The sequence below is a fragment of the Lampris incognitus genome, chromosome 7, assembly GCF_029633865.1.
Source record: "Lampris incognitus isolate fLamInc1 chromosome 7, fLamInc1.hap2, whole genome shotgun sequence".
Classification (NCBI taxonomy): domain Eukaryota; kingdom Metazoa; phylum Chordata; class Actinopteri; order Lampriformes; family Lampridae; genus Lampris; species Lampris incognitus.
Genome location: NC_079217.1, coordinates 34,796,446 through 34,823,118, shown reverse-complemented (window position 1 = coordinate 34,823,118; position 26,673 = coordinate 34,796,446). Strand labels below are relative to the sequence as shown.

General features: G+C 42.5%; 1 protein-coding gene across 1 annotated transcript in view; it reads right to left on the bottom strand.

Annotated features, from left to right (window-relative positions):
• Positions 1-26,673, bottom strand: part of igsf11 (immunoglobulin superfamily member 11) — a 175,685-nt gene that overhangs the window by 18,911 nt on the left and 130,101 nt on the right. Inside the window, exon 3 of the mRNA XM_056284040.1 lies at positions 15,581-15,744. Within this exon, the coding sequence (XP_056140015.1) occupies positions 15,581-15,744 (164 nt within the window). The remainder of the gene's footprint in view (positions 1-15,580; positions 15,745-26,673) is intronic.

Here is a 26,673-nt window from a genome sequence, read left to right as displayed (position 1 = left end):
TATATATATATATATATATATATATATACACTACCGTTCAAAAGTTTGGGATCACATTGAAATGTCCATATTTTTGAAGGAAAAGCACTGTACTTTTCAATGAAGATAACTTTAAACTAGTCTTAACTTTAAAGAAATACACTCTATACATTGCTAATGTGGTAAATGACTATTCTAGCTGCAAATGTCTGGTTTTTGGTGCAATATCTACATAGGTGTATAGAGGCCCATTTCAAGCAACTATCACTCCAGTGTTCTAATGGTACAATGTGTTTGCTCATTGGCTCAGAAGGCTAATTGATGATTAGAAAACCCTTGTGCAATCATGTTCACACATCTGAAAACAGTTTAGCTCGTTACAGAAGCTACAAAACTGACCTTCCTTTGAGCAGATTGAGTTTCTGGAGCATCACATTTGTGGGGTCAATTAAACGCTCAAAATGGCCAGAAAAAGAGAACTTTCATCTGAAACTCGACAGTCTATTCTTGTTCTTAGAAATGAAGGCTATTCCAAGCGAGAAATTCCTAAGAAATTGAAGATTTCCTACACCGGTGTGTACTACTCCCTTCAGAGGACAGCACAAACAGGCTCTAACCAGAGTAGAAAAAGAAGTGGGAGGCCGCGTTGCACAACTGAGCAAGAAGATAAGTACATTAGAGTCTCTAGTTTGAGAAACAGACGCCTCACAGATCCCCAACTGGCATCTTCATTAAATAGTACCCGCAAAACACCAGTGTCAACATCTACAGTGAAGAGGCGGCTGCGGGATTCTGGGCTTCAGGGCAGAGTGGCAAAGAAAAAGCCATATCTGAGACTGACCAATAAAAGAAAAAGATTAAGATGGGCAAAAGAACACAGACATTGGACAGAGGAAGACTGGAAAAAAGTGTTGTGGACGGATGAATCCAAGTTTGAGGTGTTTGGATCACAAAGAAGAACGTTTGTGAGACACAGAACAAATGAAAAGATGCTGGAAGAATGCCTGACGCCATCTGTTAAGCATGGTGGAGGTAATGTGATGGTCTGGGGTTGCTTTGGTGCTGGTAAGGTGGGAGATTTGTACAGGGTAAAAGGGATTCTGAATAAGGAAGGCTATCACTCCATTTTGCAACGCCATGCCATACCCAGTGGACAGCGCTTGATTGGAGCCAATTTCATCCTACAACAGGACAATGACCCTAAACACACCTCCAAATTGTGCAAGAACTATTTAGAGCAGAAGCAGGCAGCTGGTATTCTATCGGTAATGGAGTGGCTAGCGCAGTCACCAGATCTGAACCCCATTGAGCTGTTGTGGGAGCAGCTTGACCGTATGGTACGCAAGAAGTGCCCATCCAACCAATCCAACTTGTGGGAGCTGCTTCTGGAAGCGTGGGGTGCAATTTCTCCAGATTACCTCAACAAATTAACAGCTAGAATGCCAAAGGTCTGCAATGCTGTAATTGCTGCAAATGGAGGATTCTTTGACGAAAGCAAAGTTTGATGTAAAAAAAATCTTATTTCAAATACAAATCATTATTTCTAACCTTGTCAATGTCTTGACTCTATTTTCTATTCATTTCACAACATATGGTGGTGAATAAGTGTGACTTTTCATGGAAAACACAAAATTGTTTGGGTGATCCCAAACTTTTGAACGGTAGTGTATATATATATATATATATATATATATATATATATATATACACACACACACACACACACACACACATATATATATATATACACACATATATATATATGTTTTTTGGGGGGGGGTTACGTGTGTGTTCGGCACACGTATTGATTGATATTTGTGATCTACAGGGTGTTATATTTGTGTCACGTGACTCTTATGATCTATTTAAGATGGTGACTGTATTTATTTTGTCAAGTCTGAAGAAGAGCTTATCGCTCGAAACATCACTTTGTGGATGTCCTAATAAATTGTACATGAGGGAACTACAGTGTGTGGACCTTCTTTTGTCTTCTTTCTATCCTCAACAATATGGGCACAGACCCATCTCCGTAAGACACAGTCTCTGGGAACCCATATCCCCCATGTGGCTTAACCTCCCTAACCCCATTCTCCCATTTCTACCATGGCAGCTCACTGAATTTCCTTTAAACCTCATTAAACAAAGCCTCTCTTGGAGAAGTGCACGGGGTTCTGGTCAGTATTAGAGTTTGTCCAATCTGGAGACAACTACAGGGTCAGGGTTTGCTGCTCATGGTTTCAACATGTTGCCTTTACTCTTCATGGATTTGAGTGTCACAGCATGGGTGTTACTCACCAGGTATAAGCGCCTGACAGCACTATAACAACATTTGAGATGTTACTTTTCAGGTTATTGTTGAGTTCAGCTGTTTTCCTGGTGGCTTGCTAATGCATCATTATCACATTAAGGCATATGGTCATGTGATGAAGTGGACTACAACGTAAAAAAACAAATGCTTAGGTTCACAGCTCAAATCCCAGCATTGTCTCTGGCTCGGCCGAGCATCACAGAGAGTGTTATTGGAAATGTCCCCGGGTGGGGAGCGGGTATGGGGTAGCATGTCCTGCCATCACAATTAGTGACTCCTACAGGTGGTGGACTGCCTTCACAGCTGTAGGCAGATCTGGGGGATGTGGCGTTGATTTCTGCAGGCATTAACGTTTCCCTAGAGAAACCTGCAGCTGTCATTTGAAAAGACGCAGCCGGTAACTCCACATGTATTGGTGGATGCAACATGCACCTGGCACTGCAACCAAATCCCCAATCACACAGCCTACATCAAAAGTGTTGGCAGTGCAACAGTTATAATAGAGTTCTTCTTTTTTTTTTGGCTAAGATTATAACTTTTGTACATATATTTGTTGGCTGTTGTATGATACAAAAAAAAAAAACAAGAAACAGACTACACACACTGTCCACTAAACCTCCGCCTCTGAACAAGACACCAACTTGACTAAGAGACTGTCTGGTTGAAAACACTGAACATATTGAAAGAAAAAAGGGAGAGTACCCACCCAAAACAAAACTATAATCACTCTGTCACAGCTATAATAACTAAAGGTGTCATTTCATTTATTTTCAAGTCATGTTAGCATAACTCTTCTCAATTTCTCCACAAAGCCAGTTGGAACTATATAAACATCCAGCATATTCACACGATGTTCAACAAGTCTAAAATGCTGCCTCCCCATTTCTTTTTTTTTCTCCGAAAATAAACGGTATGTAAGATCAAGGAGAGATAATGAGGGCAGGGAAGAGGTCACGTTTTCACTACGAATCTAGCTTCTCATCCATTCACCACAAGTCTGCTTGGGTCAGCCAAGGATCAGAGTCCGATCATCTAAAACACTACAACAGATGTTCTCCATTACAGATTAACACCATTTCTGCACCACAGCATCTCCATGACCTCAATCTGACTCTGGCTTTATTTCACTTTTTTTTGGTATATTTATTTATCTATTTATTTTTTTGAAAATGTTTCCTACAAATTGTCATCGGTAGCGCTGACATTCCACATGATGAAGACCCTGGAGAGGCTGGTTCTCTCCCACCTCAGACATCTGGTCTGCACTGCACTGGACCCCCTGCAGTACATTGGGGTGGTTGATTCTATCATCTACCTGCATCAACCAGCTTACCCCCACCTAGAAGAGGCTGGAAACACTGTGAGGGTCATGTTTGATTTATCCATTTACCTTCAACCCCAATCAGCCATTATTGTTGGGGGAAATGCTCACGGCGATGCAGGTAGATACCCCCCCCCCCTGAGGTCCTGGATTACTGACTACCTCACCGGCAGACCACAGTTTGTGAGACTGAGGAACTGTGTGTCGGAGATGGTGGTGAGGAACACAGGATCACCACAGGGGACCATGCTGCCCCCAATCCTGTTCACCAGGTACACCTCGGACTTCAGGTACAACTCTTGAGTCATGCCACCTGTAAAAATTCTCAGCTGACTCTGCTATTATGGGGTGTATAAGTGGGGAGTGGGAGGTGGAGTACAGGGGCCTAGTGGACAACTTTGTGGACTGGAGCAAGCTGAACCACCTGCAGCTGAACGCCAGCAAGACAAAAGAGATGATGGTGGACTTCCGAAGGAGTAAGCCCCTTATGACTCCTGTGTCCATACTTGGGACAGATGTTGAGATGGTTTGCTCCTACCACTACCTGGGAGTTCACATGGACAACAGCCTGGAATGGGCCAGGAACTTCAAGGCCTCTACGCCAAGAGTCGCCAACCTGTCGATTGCGGTCAACAAGTCGATCTTAGAAGTCATTCCAAGTCAATCGTGAGGAGTTTCAAAATCAGAGAAAAAAAACCCCGATTTTCTGTTCACGATAATAAAGGCGGGGGGGGGGGGCGATTTGCCTGATTTGTCACCAGGCTGCAGCGCTCGCAAAAAAAGGGTACCGTGGAGCGGCACCACAACACCATCCACCCCAAGCTGACACCTACCCGCTAAAAGAGCAACCTTCGTTCAAAGAAAGTTGACGACCTCACGTCTACTGAAAGCACAGCTGTCACTTTTTACCAAACCAACAGCTAAAAGTACAGCTGCAACAGCTGACTTTTGGATAAACACAAGAGCCTGTTCACCAATGGAAAGCGATACAAGGAGGCAATGGCCCTTGCCGCCGAGATATTATTCAAAGAATTCAAAAACAAAGAGGGCATAAAAAATGCTATTGGAAGTGTGCCACTTGGCCCAGCCACTGACAAGAAGGGCGGAGTCGTTATCGGAGGACGTGAATCAACAAGTGCTCAAGGGTTTGTTGCTTTGTCGGTGCTTTTCGCTGCAATTTGACAAATCCCAGGATATGACTGACACCGCACAGCTGGTGGTGTTTGTTCGCATGGCTTTTAAGGATTCAACTACTAAGGAGGCTTTTCTCACCATTTTACCATTAAAAGGGGGGACAGGACGTGAGGACATTTACAACGAGTTTAAACGTTATGCTAGCAGCGTTCCCATCATAAGCTGGTAGCGATCGCTACAGATGGGGCCCCGGCAATGCGTGCGGAGCATTTGGGCTTCGTTGCACTGTGTCGTCGTGATCCCGATTTCCCCAAGTTTGTGAACTATTGAACTATTACTGTGTGATCAATAAGTAAGTACTAGCTAGTAAAGTACTGGACTTGTCTCATGTCATGACAGTTCGCGTTATGATTGTTAAATCGATTCACACAAAGGGGCTTCAGCACCGCTTGTTTGAATCTTTATTAGATGAGCTTGATGCCGCATATGGTGACTTGATTCTTCACGCTGGCGTAAGCTGGCCTGCAGGAGTCCTGCCAAGGAGTCCTGCAGCGATTTGTTGTCTTGCTGCCCGAGATCAAATAATTTCTGGAGACAGGAAATGAAGAGCATGAGGAACTGTCAGATGATGCATGGCTGCTAGACTTAGGTTTCCACACCGACATAACAGCAAAACTGAATGAGCTATGAGCTTCAGGGAAAAGACAAAGACGTGGCACACATGATCAGCGCTGCCAATGCCTTTAAGGCCAAGGTGGGTGTGCAGGCCTCTCGGCTGAGGAATGGAAGGCTGGTGCACTTCATAAACCTAGAGGAAATGTCACAAAACATCGGAAACAATGACACTTTTCTCCCGCAAGAATTCTGCACCCACCTGGAGAAACTAGCATCCGAATTCAACGGGTGTTTTCAGGAGTTAAACGACATAGGGGAGGTTGTTGCATTTATCTCAAACCCTTTCTTCCCCATTGAGATTGAGGAGGTGTCTGTGAGATTCCAGCAAGTATTTGCTTTACCAATCGGAATTAAAATGGATATAATTGATTTGCAAAATTACATCGAGTTGAAAGCAAGCTCAAGAGACAGTAACTTTTGGGGTCTTGTAAACACTGAAAAGTTTCCCCTCCTTTCATCTTGCACACTCAAGGTGAGGGCCTACTTTGGATCAACATATCTCTGTGAGATGGCCTTTTCACAGATGAAAACAATCAAGTCAAAGAACAGGTCTTGTCTAACTAATAGACATCTCACAGACAGTATCAGACTTGCTGTATCAAACTATGAGCCAGACTACAGAGCACTTGCTGATAGTTTGCAATCACAGGAAAAAGTGTCAAAGTGGAACTACATTGTGGGCTTGTTTTTTTTTTGCAAGTGGTGGATCTTGGTTTACATTTGGACTTGGGATCTGATCTTAGGCTTGAAAAGGTTGGTGACCACTGCTTTACAAGAAGGGCCAAAGCCGACTCTACTTCCTGTAGAGGCTCAGGTCCTTTAACATCTACAGTATGATCCTGCAGATGTTCAGATTGGTCAATAACGGCATTCTACAATCAGTTATTTCTAAAGAGCAGACCACTGCTGTGAATAACAGACCATTGCTATGGATGCATGCACCCGGAGAAAACCCAGCACAAACACGGGGAGAACATGCAAACTCCACACAGAAAGGACCTGGGATGACCCTCCAAGGTGGACAACCCTGGGGTTTGAACCCAGGACCTTCTTGCTGTTAGGTGACAGCGCTAACCACTGCACCACCGTGCTGCCCATATTGTGCTTCTGGATTATGCGAGCTGTAACGACTCTTGTATTTCCCTCAGGATAAATAAAGTATCTATCTATCTATCTATTAGTGCTGCCAGGTGACCGTGTCATATTTCTGAAAGGTTGCCATTCTATGAATTAATACAAAAATGAAAAACAAACCAGGTTGTTTGTCAGATTTTTTTTTTTATGTAACTTTAAGAATGGTTTTCGTCAAACGTTTTGAAACTCTTTTTTAACTTTCATGTAAAATGCCTATCGCTAATTAAGCAAAAGAAAATAATTTTCAAATTAGGAGTGTAAAGATTTTTCAGAAGGAATTATATTAAGGTGTCTTTCTCTTTACATACAAAGCATTTATTTATCTTTCTCTGGACTTCAGTGTACATTTTCCCGTCACAAAACCAACAACTGTACATGTGTGACGTGACCAACAACCACAACCACTCAAAAGGACTACAAACCAGCAAACTGATTTCTGCGTGCGTCACATCCAGCACTGCCCACATTCAGCGTGACAAGGTGTGAATTTCGCCTCGGCAGGCGATGGCCATTCACCTGCATTCGCGCATGTGTGACCGTAGCTTTACAGTGTGCCATCAGATGTAGAAGAGCAGCAAAATATGCCGTTCTTAGCGTTTCCACAAGCATCAATATACACTCACCGGCCACTTTATTAGGCACACCTGTCCAACTGCTCGTTAACGCAAATTTCTAATCAGCCAATCACATGGCAGCAACTCAATGCATTTAGGCATGTAGACATGGTCAAGACGATCTGCTGCAGTTCAAACCGAGCATCAGAATGGGGAAGAAAGGTGATTTAAGTGACTTTGAACGTGGCATGGTTGTTGGTCCCAGACGGGCTGGTCTGAGTATTTCAGAAACTGCTGATCTACTGGGATTTTCACGCACAACCATCTCTAGGGTTTACAGAGAATGGTCTGAAAAAGAGAAAATATCCAGTGAGCGGCAGTTCTGTGGGCGAAAATGCCTTGTTGATGCCAGAGGCCAGAGGAGAATGGCCAGACTGGTTCGAGCTGATAGAAAGGCAACAGTAACTCAAATAACCACTCATTACAACTGAGGTATGCAGAAGAGCATCTCTGAACGCACAACACGTCGAAACCTTGAGGCAGATGGGTTACAGCAGCAGAAGACCACACCGGGTGCCACTCCTGTCAGCTAAGAACAGGAAACTGAGGCTACAATTCGCACAGGCTCACCAAAATTGGACAATAGAAGATTGGAAAAACGTTGCCTGGTCTGATGAGTCTTGATTTCTGCTGCGACATTTGGATGGTAGGGTCAGAATTTGGCATCAACAACATGAAAGCATGGATCCATCCTGCCTTGTATCAACGGTTCAGGCTGGTGGTGGTGGTGTAATGGTGTGGGGGATATTTTCTTGGCACACTTTGGGCCCCTTAGTACCAATTGAGCATCGTGTCAACACCACAGCCTACCTGAGTATTGTTGCTGACCATGTCCATCCCTTTATGACCACAGTGTTCCCATCTTCTGATGGGTACTTCCAGCAGGATAACGCGCCATGTCATAAAGCTCGAATCATCTCAGACTGGTTTCTTGAACATGACAATGAGTTCACTGTACTCAAATGGCCTCCACAGTCACCAGATCTCAATCCAATAGAGCACCTTTGGGATGTGGTGGACCGGGAGATTCGCATCATGGATGTGCAGTCGACAAATCTGCAGCAACTGCGTGATGCTGTCATGTCAATGTGGACCAAACTCTCTGAGGAATGTTTCCAGTACCTTGTTGAATCTATGCCACGAAGGATTAAGGCAGTTCTGAAGGCAAAAGGGGGTCCAACCCGGTACTAGCAAGGTGTACCTAATAAAGTGGCCAGTGAGTGTAGTTACCTCTCCAGCTTCGCAGCCCCGAACCGTAGTTGGGACCCTCTGGTGTCTCGCTAGCCTATTTAGCTTAGCCTGGCTTCACAAAGAGTCTGGACCAACTCTGCGGTGGAGAACGGGGCACTTTACTTCAGCATTGCAGTACAGTTTAACACACAGCCTCCCTCTGATGCATAAAAATCATCACTTGGTAACGGTGGCAACCTTCCTATCTGTCAGCACACTGCTATCTCTGTGGCTGCGGCTAAAAACTTTTTTTTTTTGGCTGCGGCTAAGAACAACATACACACATGGCTGCGTGCATCTACGTCACCCCCACAGGTTACCCACAAAGCCCCCTCCTTCAAGGGGCAAGGCTCAGCTTGCAACAATATTCCATTCGTTAGTGTGCCATAGCTATCTGCCAAGCAATCATATAACTTCAGTAACATTGTTGATCAGCTGATCCAGTGGCACAACCATGTAGCTTTTTCTCTGTCACTCCAAACATGATCACTCCGTCATTCTGAACATGATCAGTGACAGACATTCCCGGCGTTTGTGGAATGAACTGGAACTGCTGCAACGATTGATTTTGAAAGCGCAACATACGGAAATTCCCACTTTCATGTTTACTAGTGACGTTGTTGGTCAGCTGACCAATTGTGTAACTTAAGTGATGTCGTTGGTCACCTGATCCAGCGGCCCAATCATGTCAAACATGATCACTCAGTCAGTCACTCTAACCATGGCAGCTCATCAACATTCGTGGTTGTAGGGCTGGTTGCCGGCCGGCCCAGCCAAAAAAAATTCCCATGACCATACACACATAGACAAACCAACACACACCGACGTTCCTATTCTGCTATAATCCAAGGCTCTCCATGTCACATAATAAGCGAAAGCAAACGCCACCCCTTCCTCAGTTATGATAATCTTGCTGTCTAGTTTGGTTCAATCTAATGTCAGGCAAAGGTCAAGATGCTGAGATGGACCACATAGATGGGATTGTATAGGAACCATAGACTGGATGAAATATGGATGTAGTGTAATGTCACCCATAGTTTTCTGAAGAGTCTTTTTGAAGCCCCAAGTTCAAGTAAAAATACTTGTCGCCATCTTGTCATCTAAAGTTAGTCAGCAAGGTGGAGAGCTGAAGTGGGACCTGCTTCAGACCCACCAGTAACCTGTCAATCACTCCAGAGAAAGACCTGTCAATTAAGGCAGCCATATCCTGATACATACTGATCTTTAAGTCTTTATATCCTCTTAATGTAACAATAATTTTCAAAATCTTCACCAAAACACACATTAGAAGAAGTCAATTCAACTATTGAGAGCCTAAATTCATGTGGACAAAATGTATTGACTTTGTATTTTTCTATAGAGAGAAGCTGAGGGTTTCCCATTGACTTCCATACAACTGGAGACTTTTTGGAGCCAGCATCCTTACTTGGCAAATTTATGCTGGGTAAATAGAAATAAATAGGCTTACAACTGAAGTTTCTGTTCTTTTAGCATCTGATCTTTTTGAGTTTTAATGGTAACCAGAACTATATTTTGAACGTTGTCCTATTTTTTTTGCCACATATCAAATCTAATGGGAAGTAAAGTGAGTAAACAACATAAGTTGTGAAACATCTCGTCTCTAATTCATTACCTCAGGGAACTGGGTCTAAACAGACTCTAGACACATCCGACAGATGCACTTCCTTAACTCATAAACAAATATAAGTGTAGCCCTGATGGAGAGCGGGCCGATGGATATGTAAGATTTGCAAAGTGAGGATACAGTATGTAATGTGGAGGTCATTAAGCAGCCTTAAGGATGTACTGTACTTGGACAACATCATGGGCCATGGTATGAAACTAAAATGGGAGGAGTGTCTGTACGCCTGTCCTTAGATTTTCTCAACAAGCCTTCATCCGTTCGACTTCACACTTGGTGGGTGCATTGCTGAGCCGAGGACCTGGGGAAGTTCAGGGTCAATTGTGAAGTTATTTGGATGAGCGGTTCTCGAGAAAGCTGCAAGCAGCAACGCCGGATGCCAAAGCAATCGACCCAGTCCGAACAGGCATGTTTTGAACAGGCACTGCACTAGTCTGAGAAATTTGGCCAAAATGTAAGACAGATTTTATAGCAACGCAATCAAGCCATGTTGAGCATGTGCAGAGACATTACCTCTTTGGGACCTATAAAATAGCTGAAATAGTTGCAGTTACTGTCACTGCACTTTCTGAGCAAATTAAAGTGTCCTTTTTTCCAACTTATTCATTGGTGCTTGATTTTCAGGGACAGCGAAATGGGTGGTTCATGAATACATGCCAAAGTGGGAGTACTGGTAGTGAGGGCTTGTGAGTGTACAGAGTTCATTTCTGTTCAGTAATTCTTAATGGCTTTTAGCTTCAACCATAATCACACATGACAGCCACTTCCTGAGAAATGACCTTGTACTGTCACTCCAAACAGCACTTTATATCATAGCTAACTTTTTTGGCAAATCACTAACCAGGTTCACGCTAACAGTGTGATAGCAGAACTACTGCTTTGGGTCACAAAATAGGCGGCAGTTAAATTTTCTTTCCAGAGAGGTGTGAGTGATTTTTTGCTTTGTGTGTGTGTGTGTGTGTGTGTGTGTGTGTGTGTGTGTGTGTGTGTGTGTGTGTGAGGGTCTATGCAAATGTATTCGTGTATGGGCATGTGTGTGACAATTAGGCCTTCATTGTATGTTATGTGTGTTCATCCTTACTTTAATACTCGTGTGTTTACCAGTGTGCCTGGATCTATTTTTCTCCGTGTGGAGTGCATCAGGAGTGCATCATGGTGTGAGCATATGGTGTGAGAGCAAGATGCACATTGATGCATATATGCAACCTTCTAAATTCATCAGCAGTCATCAGCAAGCTAACCTGCCTGACATTTCACAGTCGCATGCATACTCATTCCTGAGTAAGTGTGCACACATCTCCATGTGCTAGCTTGTCTTCATGCATCTCTTGTGCATGCACATGTGGCAGTCGGCGTGCACATAAGAGCATGGTGGTGCTAAGTGAGAGTGTACAAGTTTGTGGACAGATGGATAGGTGGTTTTAGTTTTTGGTATTCATGGAGAGTACCAAAAAACGTGTAAGAACATTTGCGCATGCAGAGCCTGCAAATATATATAAATGTACTGTTTGCATGTCTGTCTAAAATGCAAAAGCTGTGTGTGTGTGTGTGTGTGTGCGTGCGTGCGTGCGTGTGTGTGTGTGTGGGGTGAGAACAGCTGCGGTATAGGGCCTGTCGTGGGCGTGGGGTAATTAGTGCAGAAGATGATTGTGTTATGTGGACGGCCGACCGGCGCCGGGGTTCAAAGTGGAAAGAGGCAGGTGAGCTTGTAGGGCCTGCAGCTGCATGTTAAACAACTCAAATGGAATCACAGAGGTCCTGTAGAGGCAGGGGGGTGGGGGGGGGCGCTAGAGAAAAATATATAGAAAGAAAATAGAATAATAGAAACAGAGAAGATACCGGAGAAGAGGCGAAATGACGGTAACTGAAAGATTGTAGAGAGGGAGACAGAGACAAACTGAGAAGAAGAAAAAAGAGCAGTTGCTTCCTGCACTACAATTTAACCAATTTAAGGGTTCATGTAGTAGTAGTAGTAGTAGTGTGTGTGTGTGTGTGTGTGTGTGATTGAGAAAGGGAGAGAGATGTGCATGGGAGAGCAGCTTGCATGTGTATGACCTTGGCTCAGTCTGAGGCAGTCCACACACAGCTCCATCTTCATGAGAAATCAAACTAGTGGTGACAATGGTGGCACAGGTACAGACAGCTGTGTAGTGACCATCAGTTTCACCTAATTTAAAACCTGGGTTGTAATGGGGGGGGGTACACCACACCTCTTCTTTCAAATGGTCAATTAAATCATAGTTTGTCTTTGCAAGAATTTCTTAAACACAGACATGATGCACACACACACACACACACACAAACACACACACACGCACACACAAACACACACACACACACACACACAAAGCTACAAACGTGTCACTACACGCACATCTTTCTGCATACTCAGTAAATACAGGTAAGGAAACCACAGGAAGTTGAATCCATTCATTTCTCAATAAACGTTGTGTCCAGATGAACTGATTCTACATGCACATTATGTGCAATGCAGACACCAAGTTTAAACGAGATGAAAGGGTTACAACTTGCTACCATCGCTAAACCGGCTATTAGCTGTGGCCAAAGAAAACAAGGCATAAGCAAGCGCATGGCAGTTTTTGAAATGAGTACTCCTTATGTAGCTTCCAACTTCCCAAAAGTAGCACTGCAACTCTTACCAGCACACCTGGGCATATAACATATAATACATATAACAAAGTGAGAGGACGAGTATTACAATCTTTTCCACTAAAATCCTGCCTAGCTTTCTAGCAGAGGACCCTCACCGCTAAATAAAAGACTGAGAAAAAAATTTGCATGTCAAACATTTTGTCTTCACCGCGATTTCACCCCTACCTAAAACAACCACTGGCGGTCAAAATGATGGCCGGTTTTTAAACTATATTCTGTCAAGATAAATACCCATTTGAGATATTAATGCATTGCATATGTTAGTATGTCTGTTAGGAAAAGTCTGACACCAAAATTAACATTTTAACAACTAGAATACTATTTTTAAACAATTTAAACTTCAGAGAGACATGGTCAAACTTGAAATTGGAAAAAGTGAAAATATTACCTGAAAAACAAAATGGAAAAATCTAACAAATGTAGCAAGGCCTATAAAACGTGAAATGTAAAAAAAGAACTGAAAATAAATATTGAAACAGCCCCAAACAACGACCGGAACTTAAAAATCACTAGAACGACCATGGGCCGTCAAAATGACCGCCCACGGTTTTTAAACTCTATATTTTGTCAAGTTAAACACCCAATTGAGATATTAATGCATTACATATGTTAGTATGTCTGTTATGAAACTAACCGACACGAAAATTAACATTTTAACAACTTTCATACTATTTTTCCAACACTTTAAAATGGCCGCTGTCCAACGCCTGTAAATACTGCAACGCCTCGGTGGTAGTCATGGTGCGTCTTTAACAGCACCTGTACCCAGGCATGTTGGCAATAATCAAAACTCAAGTTTAGAATATTTCTCTGCATTGGAGAACACTAGTGTGTTTCTAGGACAGAGCAATGAACTTCGTGAAGGAAATGATGCGACCGACACACGTCATAAATAGTGACATGACGTGCACGATCACGTGCAAATTATGAGCACTCTTTTTGATGGCTCATGGTCGTATTAGTTAGATATCATAACTTTTTTTTGTGCAATTGATCTAAAACATTTTAATGCAAATATATGCAATTTTAGGAGCATTCAGGGAGCAGCAGGTCTGTATTTTTTTTCCACAAAGTTATTAAACTTTGAAATTCCAAAACTGTCAAAATGACAGCCTTGGTCATTGTGAATGCTGAGTGGATAATATTAGTACCTAGATTGGCATTAGCTTAAAAGCCCTGCAGCTCACAAAAAACTACATATGCATTGATGAAACTGCTACAACTTTCCCCAGGCAATAGTGCAGCAGTTAAATGATCGAGAACCTCGTTGCCATGAAGTTAATGTCTCCTCTAAAGGCAAAAACCCACCAACTTCTGGAGTACTTCCCCAGCCCAGCCTAATTTATCCAAGCTGCTCACTGCTGCAGAGCGGTACTGTCATCTAAGGGACACACATCTAGATATAGGCTTCACTATTCTATAACACTCACTATTACTATATATCTATGATGGCATAATATCCTAACACATATCAAGGATGAAATAAGTACCTGCTTTGGCTGCATGGTTCGTGTTGAACAGCAATTTGATCATCCAGGTGATTTATTTACAGTAGCGTAAATGTGAAACAACAAGGAACAAATAGTATATTTTATTATTTCTCGAAACAGCACACCACATATGCCTGTTTTTCACATGAATCCCCCAGACATTGCACATATTTGCACAATCACACACAATATAGCAATACTCTCAATAAAATGGATGATTCTTAAATTATGGGATAATCACAAAAATGGGCTGTGCTGTGGATAGATAACAATGTATCTTTTGCAAGTTTGTCAAAGACACAATGTGTTTATTCTGTGCCTAAAGGATATACATGTTACTCAGTTAAAAATCAATCAACTCATCCATTCCACACTTGGGTATGAATGTCATATAAAGTGTTTACCAAAATGTCAGTAGTCGTCTGTTAATTTAAAATTCTGTTTGTAGCAGGTTAGGATGCATATCAAGGGACATTACTTGCATAATGTATCTAACATATAGAAGCAATATTAATATGTTTTTATATTAACTGGTTTATAAAAAATAATTTTGGACATGAAAGTTGTAGTGAACCCTGAAGGTGAGGAGCGAGACTTGTAAGAACAGCAAAGGTTAGGAAAAAGAACAGAGGTGTGTGTGTGTGTGTGTGTGTGTGTGTGTGTGTGTGTGTGTGTGTGTGTGTGTGTGCTCAGAAACAAGAGATGTCCAGCACTCAGTATAAAATTGTGTGTGTTTTAGGGCTGAAAGCAATAACTTGAAACATTACTCTCTGTCCCTCAATGTCAATGGTTATCTGGCCTTACATACGTTATGCACAACATCATTTGTTGCTGCTAGCATTTTAACCATTTAGATGAAGACATTTATTTATGACAATTTTTTTTTTTGCCCAGAGTTTTAGGCAAAAAACTTAAAGAAATACATGCTGTGCAAAAATAGTGTCTGTGTAAAAAATAATGTTGATTTTTTTTTTGTTATACACTTTTGATTACTTGAGAAATAGGTATCAATTAAAGTACAAATGTAAATTGTTGCATCCTAATAATAAAAAAAGAGTGAAATTATTTTCCTTATGCTGCTATCTGGTATATTTCGATTAGAGAAAATATAAAATGTATATTAAAATGAATTTAAAACTGCTCTAGAGAATGCAACTCCTCAAAAATGCACACAGAACACGCTGGTTATAAATAAAACACCGTAAAATAATATTTTTAGTGATTTCTCTTTGTTAACCTCTACTCTATTTCTTTTAGTTTTTCCACTTTTTTTTCAAAATGCAACGTCACTTTGTGAGAGAACTCGGATGGGCGCCGTGCTGAGGAGATTTGAAAGCACCCCTCTGTGTCACTGCATGGCTCTCTAAATGGCGTGTGTACCTGTTCTGGCTGGTTGGCGTTGGACAGTGGTATGACCATCCAGATGATGTTGAGGTTGGTGAGGGCTGCGCTGGTAGTGAAGGAGCAGGGCAAGATGGCCGCCTGGCCTCGGGCCACTTGGATGCTTCTCTGTGACACGGTCACGTCCAGCGCCCGCACACACACTGCAAGGACCAGAGAGACAGTTTAGCTTGTTGATTGACAAAAGAAATGTATACATTCAAGTTCATATTGTGGCGCACATGTATAAGTAACTACTAACTAAATTACTCATAGATGGAAAGAGAGGGACAGAAGCGTGAGGGAAGAAAGAGTGGAACAGAACAGCCAACAGCTTAGTCAAGCAATGCCAACTTCTGATGGACACGTGTTCCCAAAAAAACAAAACAAAACAAAACAAAGGCGTTGAGTCTGAATGAGGGAGAGAAATCAGTCCGTTCAGGTCTGAGTCTTTGTGCAGGATTTTCTTTCCATAGTGCAAAAACAATGAAAAATATAAGTAGACATGTTTTTGGGTACATTTTGCAAACAGATACATTTGATGCTATGATTTTCCCGATGACGTTCGAACAAAAAAATTAACTTTGTCAAATTTCCAGAGAGAGAGAGAGAGAGAGAGAGAGAGAGAGAGAGAGAGAGAGAGAGAGAGAGAGAGAGACAGAGTAGCCACTAAGTACAAAGTGTTGATCAACTTTTTTTCCCCCTCCTTTTTCTCACAGATTGTACTTGGCCAATCACCCCACTCTTCCGAGCAGTCCCGGTCTCTGCTTCACCCCCTCTGTCAATCCGGGGAGGGCTGCAGACTACCACATGCCTCCTCCGATACATGTGGAGTCGCCAGCCGCTTCTTTTCACCTGACAGTGAGGAATTTCACCAGGGGGACGTAGCGTGTGGGAGGATCACGCTATTCCCCCCAGTCCCCGCCCCGCCGAACAGGCGACCCGACCAGCCAGAGGAGGCGCTAGTTCAACAATCAGGGTAAATACCCACATCCGGCTTCCCACCCACAGACACAGCCAGTTGTGTCTGTAGGGACGCCCGACTAAGCCAGAAATAACACGGGGGATTCGAACCGGAGATCCCCGTGTTGGTAGGCAACGGAATAGACCGCTACGCTACCAGGACGCCCGTCTTGATCAAGTATTACCATAGAAAAGTTGAACTCACTCATAACAGTAATCTCAGTTTTGCTGAAAGATGAAGAGGAGAGACAGGAAAACATTTTAAAAAAAACAAAGAGTAGAAATTAATAAATATTTAATATACATTTATTCTAATCAATTTCACTGCATAAAAGTTGCACACACACACACACACACACGCACGCACGCACACACACACACACACACACACACACACACACACAGCGAAATCCTCCCCACACATAGATGGCTATTCATAATCTTAAGAGGTGAAAGGTCGTGTGTATCTCTGCAGCCCCACGTCCTCTGCCTTTTCACCTCGTTAGGAAAAAAGAATGGTTTTCTGAACCAAACTCCTCTTTTAAAATGCACTGAGTTGTCAAATAAACAATGAAGCCACGTGGTGAAGGATCACATAAAATATGTAGGGGTTAAATGGAGGAATACTGTATGTTGGGCTGCCTTTTCAGTTGTTCTCTGCCTTTCCACAAACAAATCTCCTCTGATGTTGTTCTTGTGAGAGGAGAAAGCTCTTCATCAACATACACTGAGTTGAAATGATAAGCGGGGATGAGAGGTAGTGATGTGAACTTAGATTTGTTTGGCGGTGCACAAGCACACAGTAAATAACTGGGGTAGTTTTTCGTCTTTTACTAAGTTATAATTCCTTTAAAGAACCATGGGGCTGCTGTCCATATTTAGTCTTATCTGTCAGGCATAATAGAACAAGGAAGACAAATATGTACATGCACTATCCTATTTCCGGATCAGCTAAAGACATTATAGCCTAAATTAAATTACATTTCCCCCCACAAACATGCATCCATGTCCAAAATCACTGCTGGGAAGTAAGTCATGTGTGCATGGTGAAGATGAAGATGGCGGTGATTTGATTACAGGTAACGGATCATGTCCTGTGAATTGTCCATTGTGAGCTCTAATCTAAGATCATTTTCATGACACAGGCCAACAGTATAAACCAGTAGCATGTTGTTTATATGAGGCCAGTTGTTTAAACTCAAGCCAAAGTCAAACAGGGGTTTTTTTTTGCAAAAGATGTTCATTTTGCAGCACGCACTAAAATAATTTTCATTATTCATTGGTATTTACAATATTCCTCAGTCACTGGACTTGTAAGTCATTTTTGATACACTGTGATTTGGTCCACAGCATATGTCTGTCATGCCAAGTTTGGGTTTGAATATTGTCATTATATTGTAGCTGACAGACAGGCCAGCCTGTTGCTCTGTCTCTGTCTGTGCAGAATATGCTGGCCTTCCTGCATCTCTGCTGGCACACAGCCTGCAGCCCGCAGCCTGCAGCCTGCAGCCCGGCTGCTGACAGACTCTTCACAGGACCTCACTGCCGTTCAATAGAGGATAAATAAACAGAGGACTGTGAATCACATTGCATTTCATACTTTCCAATGCATACTTTTTCATATTTTAAGATTTCATTTTTCTAGCAAGACTTATCACAGGGAGGGGGAAAAAAGCAATTGGGATGCTGCTGCTGCGCGTTATAGTAAGGCTGTCGACAGTAAAATTTTTATTTAACTCTCAATTAGAATCCCGAATAGTGCCAGAAATGGAAATAGAAATGGAGATAGAAATAGAAAAAGAGCCACCTATGTGTAAGCGGCTTGAAAAATTGCCCTCTTTACCCCCTCTAGCATCCTTTGTACGTAGATTGTGTGCGTCACAATGCAGCCAGTAAACTCCCATTACCCTGTAAGACATCTATCTTTGGCGAACACAACAGGCACTTCCTTTTCAGAAGCAATCTATGTTCCTACGGAGGGATTAACGGAGTGGAGGAGAAAGTTCATAATACAAGGTCAAGACCTTAGCTGAATGTGTGATTGTAAGAGCAGCATGAGATTAGAAGTACATTTTTATTTCACGGTCGACACAGATGTAAATAGTTCTGGATTAGAAAAGCAGGCTAGAAGGAAGGAAAGACGGAAGGCAGCCAGAGAGAAAGGAAGATAAGCAGGGAGAAACAAAAAATTGATTATAAGAGAGTTGGAGTGGAGAAAGAATGAAAGAAAGAAAGGGAGAGAGAGAGAGAAAAAGGTAGAACTCATCTAAGGGTGATGGAGATGGAGGGAGCATCTTATCATCTCTAAGCCTTCTCAGAGGCACCAGTCTCTGTAGGCCACAACAGCTGGAGGGCTCATTTCTAAACACTGGATTAAGGAACCACTGTGCACAGAGCCTGTAAGCTCTCATGACCAAAGAACGAACATACACTTATACACAGACAGAGAGATGGACCAATATATGGACAGACAGACAAAAAGACAGACAGACAGACAGATAGAAAGATAACATGGATGGACTGACAGACTAACAGACAGACTGAGCATTAGGACATAGGACAAATGAATAGACAGAAAGACGGACGGACAAACAGACAGAAACTCATAAAAGAACACATGCACACATGCACGTACACACACACACACACACACAGACACATGCACACAGAAATGTAAAGATACACAAAACACACACATGCTCACATAGAGAAAAGTTCATGTGTACTGTGTGGCACATGAACCAACACATAAACTACATGTACTAACATACACACATTTACACATGCATATACATCCATCCACACACACACACACACACACACACACACACACACACACACACACACACACACACACACACACACACGCAAACCCGTTCAAACAAAGATCAACGTGTGTCAACAGTGTAAGTATGGCAGTCCTTTGAAAGGCAGAGACAGGAGAAGCATGACAGCGATCTGCTCGCCAGCTTAACGGCTTGGTTGCTTGGCATTGCCTCATTGTTGCAGAGGCTTCTGCCAAAGCTTTATACCAATTCTTTCCAACACCGCTCTTAATATATATCCGGCAGACTCTCATTTATGACTGACATTTGTTGAACAATTATTGGGGTGAAACGTTCAATGTTGCCACCTCCATACATTTGTGTACACTAAAGTATGCGCTGTGTTGTACTGAAGCACCAAAAAATATGTCCACCTATGACTGACCAACATTAACAGTGGCTCTCAGCTGGGAAACTTTCTAAACAAACACACAAGCCGAAAGGATGTCTGTCTGTTGGAAAAGGCAGTCAGCGCTAACCAAACCTGCAGCGGATACAGTTTTTCATCACCAACAAATAGTCAAGTCAAGTCAACTCAGTTTTACTTGTATAGCCCAATATCACAAATTACAAATTTGCCTCAGTTAGGTTAATTTATTTTGAGGGACAATCTCTACAGATGGGACAGATCTGTACATGCCATAGATCCATTTTGTTTTTTTGTTTTGCTTTCTTCCTTGTTTTGAGCTTTTGTGAGGTGTTTTTGCCACTCTTTGTTCAGCACTGTTCAATGGAGTCTCTGGGCAATGTTATGTTAATAGACTGTCCATCTAACCTTCTCACCAGTCAGGTCTTTCCGTTTTTCCCCCATCAATACATATCTTGCTCGCCTCTCTTTTCCACCCTTTTGCGGTTCTGAGGCATAATTCGGAGGGGCATGTCACAGCCTAACTGACATACTGAACTAGCTAGCTAATTATGGGGTCAGCCCTGTGGGTTAGCCAGCAAATAAATTAACTATCGGTTAAGGTAAGCATTGGGTTAAGGTAAGGGTTCTTTTAACAAAGTTATATATATATATATATGTGTGTGTGTGTGTGTGTGTGTATGGAATGGGAAGCAAGGTGAAGACTGTGATTCCACTATTGATTTCAGTAAATACACTTCTTTAATTAACAACTTAACAGGAGAGAGGGGATGAAGGGCAATGGAGAGAGGAGAAAAGATATTCAGGGTCTGAGCCAACTGAGACATGAGTGGTGCAAAAGTGGTCACAAGCCAAATTGCGGAGAAGAGAGATGGTGAGTGAAACGAAGGAGGGGAGAGAGAACAGATCTGCAGTAGGAGAAGAACAGTGGCAGGCTTGAGGTTCAGGAATTAGACAGAAAGTTTCAAAAGGAGAAAGGAAGAACAGTTAGTGGATGAAAGCAAGAGAACAGGATGCACCATGCTGTAAAGTCAGAATGGGGAGTATTACGGGAGGGAGTAATGGAGGAGAAGAGTACATATCAAGGATAAAGGATTTCTGATAAGTTTCCAGGGAGCCTTAATTGATAAAGTCACCTCGGGCAGCACTAGAAGGGCCTGTGGAGGCAGGCAGACAACCAGCAGCACACACATGGTTAAACAGTCCTCTCTTCTCATTCAGGAACCAAGTGTCAAAACTGCTGCTCATTAATGCATGAGAAAGTCCTCCACTTCAGAGCCCGGGTATCACTTCATGGGTGCATGTGAGTTTGTGTACATGTGTGTGTGTGTCTTTCATTCCCATTTGCTATCCCTGCCATCATGGCAGCACCTTGCCACGAGTGAAAGAGCAAGTAGTTATGTGCGCACACACACACACACACATACACACACTGTTGATCTCTGCCTAGCAATTCATTTGCATCACAAGCCTGTGTTTTTATTCATGCCGTAGCTCTTTTATTTATATGCTACTTTTATCCCAGTTTCAAACAGATGCCCATGATGCTGTGATGAGGCAAGGCGCTGGCACAGCTTCACTAGGTGGGCTGGGACACACGCACGCACACACACACACACACACACACACACACACACACACACACACACACACACACACACACACACACACACACACACACATACGTTTGCAGTTGCGAAGTCAGATGATTGATGATACGACAGCACACAACTTGACCAAGGGAAATGATAGTTTTTTTCATGAAAGAGTAAAATCTGCTCTGCTGTGTCATTCTAAAACTACAACTCAAGAGCTTTCTAAATTCTGCCTCTGGTTTGGTAGTACAAGTGACATTTTCAGAGAGAACATCTGACTAAAAAAGAAATGTTAAACCTAAGACAACTACTTTCACACATAAGTTACTATGATATATCACAGGGATATGATATATTCAAGCAGAAACTGTATAGATAGATAGATAGATAGATAGATAGATAGATAGATAGATAGATAGATAGATAGATAGATAGATAGATAGATAGATAGATAGATAGATAGATAGATAGATAGATAGATAGATAGATAGATAGATAGATAGATAGATAGATAGATAGATAGATAGATAGATAGATAGATAGATAGATAGATAGATGGTTTTGAAAAAGTAAGGGCTTAAAGGGCTGGGGTAACATATAACAAAATAAAATAACATCCAATGGGGTGATTTACATTTTCAAAACCAGCCCCAGTCTCTCCCTCATTGGTTGTAATGTCCCTGGTGTTACTTTTCAAATGTTTCCTATCCTCCCATTGGTTGCTGTGCACCGCAATGAGGGGCATGGTGCAAGGCAACATGGCATTTATTCGCTGGTTTGTTTTACTTGTTGTATAGCCAACTAGGCAGCTGATGAGTGTGTGATGCACAAAACAGGCTTGTACTGCTATGAATTAAAAAAAAATTCCTACACCTGTATATATATACACTCACCGGCCACTGTATTAGGCACACCTGTCCAACTGCTCGTTAACGCAAATTTCTAATCAGCCAATCACATGGCAGCAACTCAATGCATTTAGGCATGTAGACATGGTCAAGACGATCTGCTGCAGTTCAAACCGAGCATCAGAATGGGGAAGAAAGGTGATTTAAGTGACTTTGAACGTGGCATGGTTGTTGGTGCCAGAGGGCTGGTCTGAGTATTTCAGAAACTGCTGATGTACTGGGATTTTCACGCACAACCATCTCTAGGGTTTACAGAGAATGGTCCGAAAAAGAGAAAATATCCAGTGAGCGGCAGTTCTGTGGGCGAAAATGCCTTGTTGATGCCAGAGGTCAGAGGAGAATGGCCAGACCGGTTCGAGCTGACAGAAAGGCAACAGTAACTCAAATAACCACTCATTACAACCGAGGTATGCAGAAGAGCATCTCTGAACGCACAACACGTCGAACCTTGAGGCAGATGGGCTACAGCAGCAGAAGACCACACCGGGTGCCACTCCTGTCAGCTAAGAACAGGAAACTGAGGCTACAATTCGCACAGGCTCACCAAAATTGGACAATAGAAGATTGGAAAAACGTTGCCTGGTCTGATGAGTCTCGATTTCTGCTGCGACATTCGGATGGTAGGGTCAGAATTTGGCATCAACAACATGAAAGCATGGATCCATCCTGCCTTGTATCAACGGTTCAGGCTGGTGGTGGTGGTGTAATGGTGTGGGGGATATTTTCTTGGCACACTTTGGGCCCCTTAGTACCAATTGAGCATCGTGTCAACGCCACAGCCTACCTGAGTATTGTTGCTGACCATGTCCATCCCTTTATGACCACAGTGTTCCCATCTTCTGATGGCTACTTCCAGCAGGATAACGCGCCATGTCATAAAGCTCGAATCATCTCAGACTGGTTTCTTGAACATGACAATGAGTTCACTGTACTCAAATGGCCTCCAAAGTCACCAGATCTCAATCCAATAGAGCACCTTTGGGATGTGGTGGACCGGGAGATTCGCATCATGGATGTGCAGCCGACAAATCTGCAGCAACTGCGTGATGCTATCATGTCAATATGGACCAAACTCTCTGAGGAATGTTTCCAGTACCTTGTTGAAGCTATGCCACGAAGGATTAAGGCAGTTCTGAAGGCAAAAGTGGGTCCAACCCGGTACTAGCAAGGTGTACCTAATAAAGTGGCCAGTGAGTGTGTGTGTATATATATATATATATATATATATATATATATATACACAAAGAGAGAGAAAGAGAAATCCATCCATCCATTATCCAAACTGCTTATCCTGCTCTCAGGGTCAACTGCCGGAGCCTATCCCAGCAGTCACTGGGCGGCAGGCAGGGAGACACCCTGGACAGGCTGCCAGGCCATCACAGGGAGGGCCTGGTTCTAACACATAGTAGGTATAGTATGTAGTTATGAGGTGGATGGTAGGTGATAGTGTATACTGGATGGTAGGTGAATATATAGTGTACATAAGCGAGAAATATGACCTTGATTTACGATATTTGAATATTTAGCTTAAAAAAAGTTATTATCTATAACCCAAAGTTACAAGAAAATGATGCTTTTAAATAGGATTTTTAAATTCTTTAAAGGTTTTGAGTGTAAAAAGTATATTTTTTCTAATGTAAAAACACAAAATACACAACGCATTACCAATGTACCATGATTTTTTGTGTTTTTCAACAGTAAAACCATACAATTATTGCAACAACAATAAATGTGAAAGCAATGACTTCAAATGTACACATAACATGTATTTGACTACAGGAAAGCCCAGCAATCATGATCAGAAGCGTCTCATGGGCTGTGCAATGTGCAGCCACACAGGGCCTCACGCCTGGCCATAGAAGTTAAATGAGAGCTGACCAGACAAGGAAAAGTTTGCTGTGGTCATTTCAGTAGTTCAAAAGAAAAAGGCAATTGTTGTTTGTTATTATGGTGCCAACACATATCAGTAAATGTCCGTATTACTCCACTGCTTGTTTGGTCATTACTGCAAAACCTCACTTCAATGAGTCCACAATTTAAAACAAAAAAAAAGAGTCTGCTGACTATGTGCATGATGATGCTGTGTTGTTCCTCTTGTTAAATATGTAGTGATTATGCATGCAGTAGAACTAGTATGTGCGTGTAGCCGTGATTCATGCACATGCATGTCATGTTCACACAGGGCCTCATACCCCCCTGTGACGGCCCTGATCATGATCCTGTGCGGACCACAACCCACAAGCACTAAAGAGGACAACATTGCAAAACAGGCCAAAAGAGGTCCATAGAGGCATGATTTGCTATTGTTCTGCTTTTAACAACTCAAATGTAAATGTATAGCCTGGTTATGGGCTTAAGCCCCCTGCATTCATAATGCCTACCGCCATGGTAACTATAGTCATGAAATGGCACAAAATCCTTTTCATTATATGGAAAGAATTTGATTAAATGGATTAAAACTGTTTGATTTCATCTGAGCAGCAAGCAACAAATCCAATAAAAGCAGTACAAAAATGACATATATATTAATTTTCCTCTTAAAACAAACTAATGCTTCTCAGCAGTCCTCAGACCCTCTGGCGGACCACTCCAAAAGCTGGGGCCATATGTGCCCAAAGATGCCCAGCCATATTTCTTTGTATATTTGGGTGAAGTCAATTATCAGCTGCCAGAGGATCTGAGGGCATGGATTTTCTATTCTTAGGGTTTCTGGATGCCTACTTGCAAATAAAGTCTTTATATCCTAATTGCTCAGCAAACTAGAATTTACCTCCAGTTGTTAGAAAACACTTCTTCTTTCAGCTTATTCCCTGTTTATCAGGGGTCGCCCCAGTGGATTTGATAGTTTCCATCAGTAACATGTGAGGACACAGCATCAATGGCGGCTGTTGTTAACCTGGACCTCAACTGATCCAGTATGGTCTTGTCAATCCACATACTGATTTGGCAAAATTTTACATCAGATGCCCTTCCTGACACAACCACTAACCCTATGGACGGGGCACAGGTAAAGCGCCGGATGCCATCCCAGTATTCATGGACTTGCGCCTATGCCTGCCACTAAAAAGAAAGAAAACACTTTTAAAACACTGCTAGAAAACACTACAACAGTGTCAAATGAGTTTTGGAAGAATGGAGCATTGACAAGACAGTAAAACTCACAAACAAGTCCCTCTTTGGGTTAAAAGCTAACCATTTATTTTCCTCTGCATTAATCTATGGGTATACAAGTCAAAAAACAAAAAAAAAAGAGTGCACAGTGATGGTGTAGTGGTTAAGACACAGCTCTCCTATTGACATGAAATGTTTCAGTCTAAAAGTAAAGAATTCAGGGATGTTGGGCGACCCACTCTACTTTCGACAACAAAGATTTGAAAACATGCATGGTTTTCTAAAGGTTATGAGATAATGTATAATTCTTAGATCCCACTAGTTTCATGTATTACCGTAAACTTCTGTCGGCAGCACTGTGGCACTTTGGAACAGAACATAAAGGCACTCACTCAGATCTTGCATTCATTTAATCTGAGTGTGAATATTCGTAGGAAAGAGTAAGAGGAAGCACACTTCCCTCGTTGAAAGAGATGGAAGCTCTGATCACATTTTTGCATTTTGTCAGCATCCTTATTTTCACCTCTGAATCAATTCTGAGTTTCACCTGATTCAGAAACCTAGTCAGGCTGTCACGACATCTCTACCTCTGTATTTAGACTGGTCTTGTTGGTCGAAGGCCAAAGCCAAAGAGAGAAAGTACAAAGCGTGACATGCATGCAATGGATTCCTACATGAATGCACCTTTGCCCTAACACATGCACACACATGCAAAAAGAGCAATGCGTCCCAGGCTTTCATAATCAACCCAGGGGGTTCACAGTGAGCTGAATTCATGTGGAGGACCCTATGATGTTGCCACTGCTGTGAGGCGCCAGGCCAACACAGCAAGCTAGTGAGCGTAAGCATCCGTGTGAAACTCAGGTGGTATAGCCGTGTACCCAGCTACTTGCTGTATCCTCATCAAGCACCACACTCAAGGCACTGCTGGGGGAAGACTAGCTAAACAACAAATTAACTCTGTTTCCTTCTTGAAATGGCACTTAGTTACTCTAGCCCAGAGCTTAATGTGTAAATCAAAAGGTCCCAGAACAGAGAGGGTGCTGTTCCGGCAGATCAGGCAGAGAGAAAAATTCATGGAACACATCAAAAAGTCCACAGTGCTTGATTGGAGCTCATTGAAAAATGTGCCAGCTGTTAGAACTAAAAACTAACCAAAACTGCCATCACAAACAATCATTCGCAATAATCACTCAAAATGAGCAGAGGGGGGCATGTAGAAACAGCTGCTAATAGTTTGCTGCTCTCTCTCTCTCTCTCTCTCTCTCTCTCTCTCTCTGGTTTCCCCTCTGTGGATTGATACAATGGGGGGTGGGTGTGGAAT